The sequence below is a fragment of the Cyprinodon variegatus genome, unplaced genomic scaffold (genome assembly GCF_000732505.1).
Source record: "Cyprinodon variegatus isolate N-32 unplaced genomic scaffold, C_variegatus-1.0 Scaffold27, whole genome shotgun sequence".
Classification (NCBI taxonomy): Eukaryota; Metazoa; Chordata; class Actinopteri; order Cyprinodontiformes; family Cyprinodontidae; genus Cyprinodon; species Cyprinodon variegatus.
This window is the reverse complement of record NW_015150480.1, coordinates 299,289-300,397: the sequence shown is the minus strand read 5'-3', so window position 1 is coordinate 300,397 and position 1,109 is coordinate 299,289. Positions and strand designations below refer to the sequence as shown.

The window sequence follows — 1,109 nt, the reverse complement described above, 5'->3', positions numbered from 1 at the left end:
GATGGATGGATAATGGGTGGATGGATGGATGGATGACTGATGAATGGATGGATGGATGGATGGATGACTGATGAATGGATGGATGGATGATACATGTCTGATATTTTAAGTTAAGATTGTTTGGCAAAACAAATAATGTTAAAGTGTTAGAAATTCTTTCATGTTTTACTTTACTGTGTCCTTATGGATTTCTTTGTGAAACAATATATAGCATAACTTCCAAATGTCTCGAAATATCTTTTATCTAGACCTCTTTTACTGCTATTATATATTATATATTCTGAAAAAAACAGCTGGTCTTATGTAGAGTCTTTATTTAAAACAAATAGGAAAAGTGTATCACTTACCCTCTCAATTAAAGAAAAAAATGCACTAATTATAAGAAAAAATTACTTATTTAGATTTCAATTTTTTGCAGGACATGAAGCTGCTTGAAGTGTTCAGTGTCATTGCTGAGATGGAACACTGTCACTACAGTCACCAATGCATTGCATTTCTCTTTCATGCCAACCAACAGGAAGCCAAGCTGCGGGAGCTGCTGGATGTGGGAAACCTTGTTGGCCGCCTGGAGAACCGCATGGTTACCGTGGTCACAGCCTCTGACCTGGTGAATGTCGGCCAACTGAACTTCATCGCTTCACAGGAGGATGAAGCCAAGGTAAACAACTAGTTTGGGCCTCTGTGAGAGTCAGAGAAGCCTGTAAAGTTTAAGGTAAATGTGTTTTTACAGTTGTGGTGTGAGGAGCTGTTTTCTTTGGCCACCAACCTGCTGAGCCACAATCTCAATAGAGACCACAGTCTGCTGAAAGCGTGAGTCTTCACACACACCCCCTCACACCCACACATAGACATGAGACTGGGTCAGGTCAACATAGGGGTTAAAGATGTGTCAAAAATTTGTCTATAAAATGTTGCAGATGGGGTAAAGTCTATGGAGGATAAAAAGTGCCAAAATTAAATAAATAAATACAGCATTAAATAAATAATTAAATGTGTCAATAATTAATTAAATGTGAAATTAAATAAATAAATGTGTCATTCATTAATTAAAACCACGTCACTAATATAAAGTGCCACAATTAAATAAATAAATACAGCGATAAAAAAAT

At 36.5% G+C, this 1,109-nt stretch overlaps 1 protein-coding gene across 1 annotated transcript in view; it reads left to right on the top strand.

The window, feature by feature from the left end:
• The window catches only part of LOC107098647 (1-phosphatidylinositol 4,5-bisphosphate phosphodiesterase beta-1-like), a 72,973-nt gene that overhangs the window by 10,514 nt on the left and 61,350 nt on the right, over positions 1 to 1,109 (top strand). The window contains exons 4-5 of the mRNA XM_015396422.1: positions 518 to 658; positions 731 to 810. Of these exons, the coding sequence (XP_015251908.1) occupies positions 518 to 658; positions 731 to 810 (221 nt within the window). The remainder of the gene's footprint in view (positions 1 to 517; positions 659 to 730; positions 811 to 1,109) is intronic.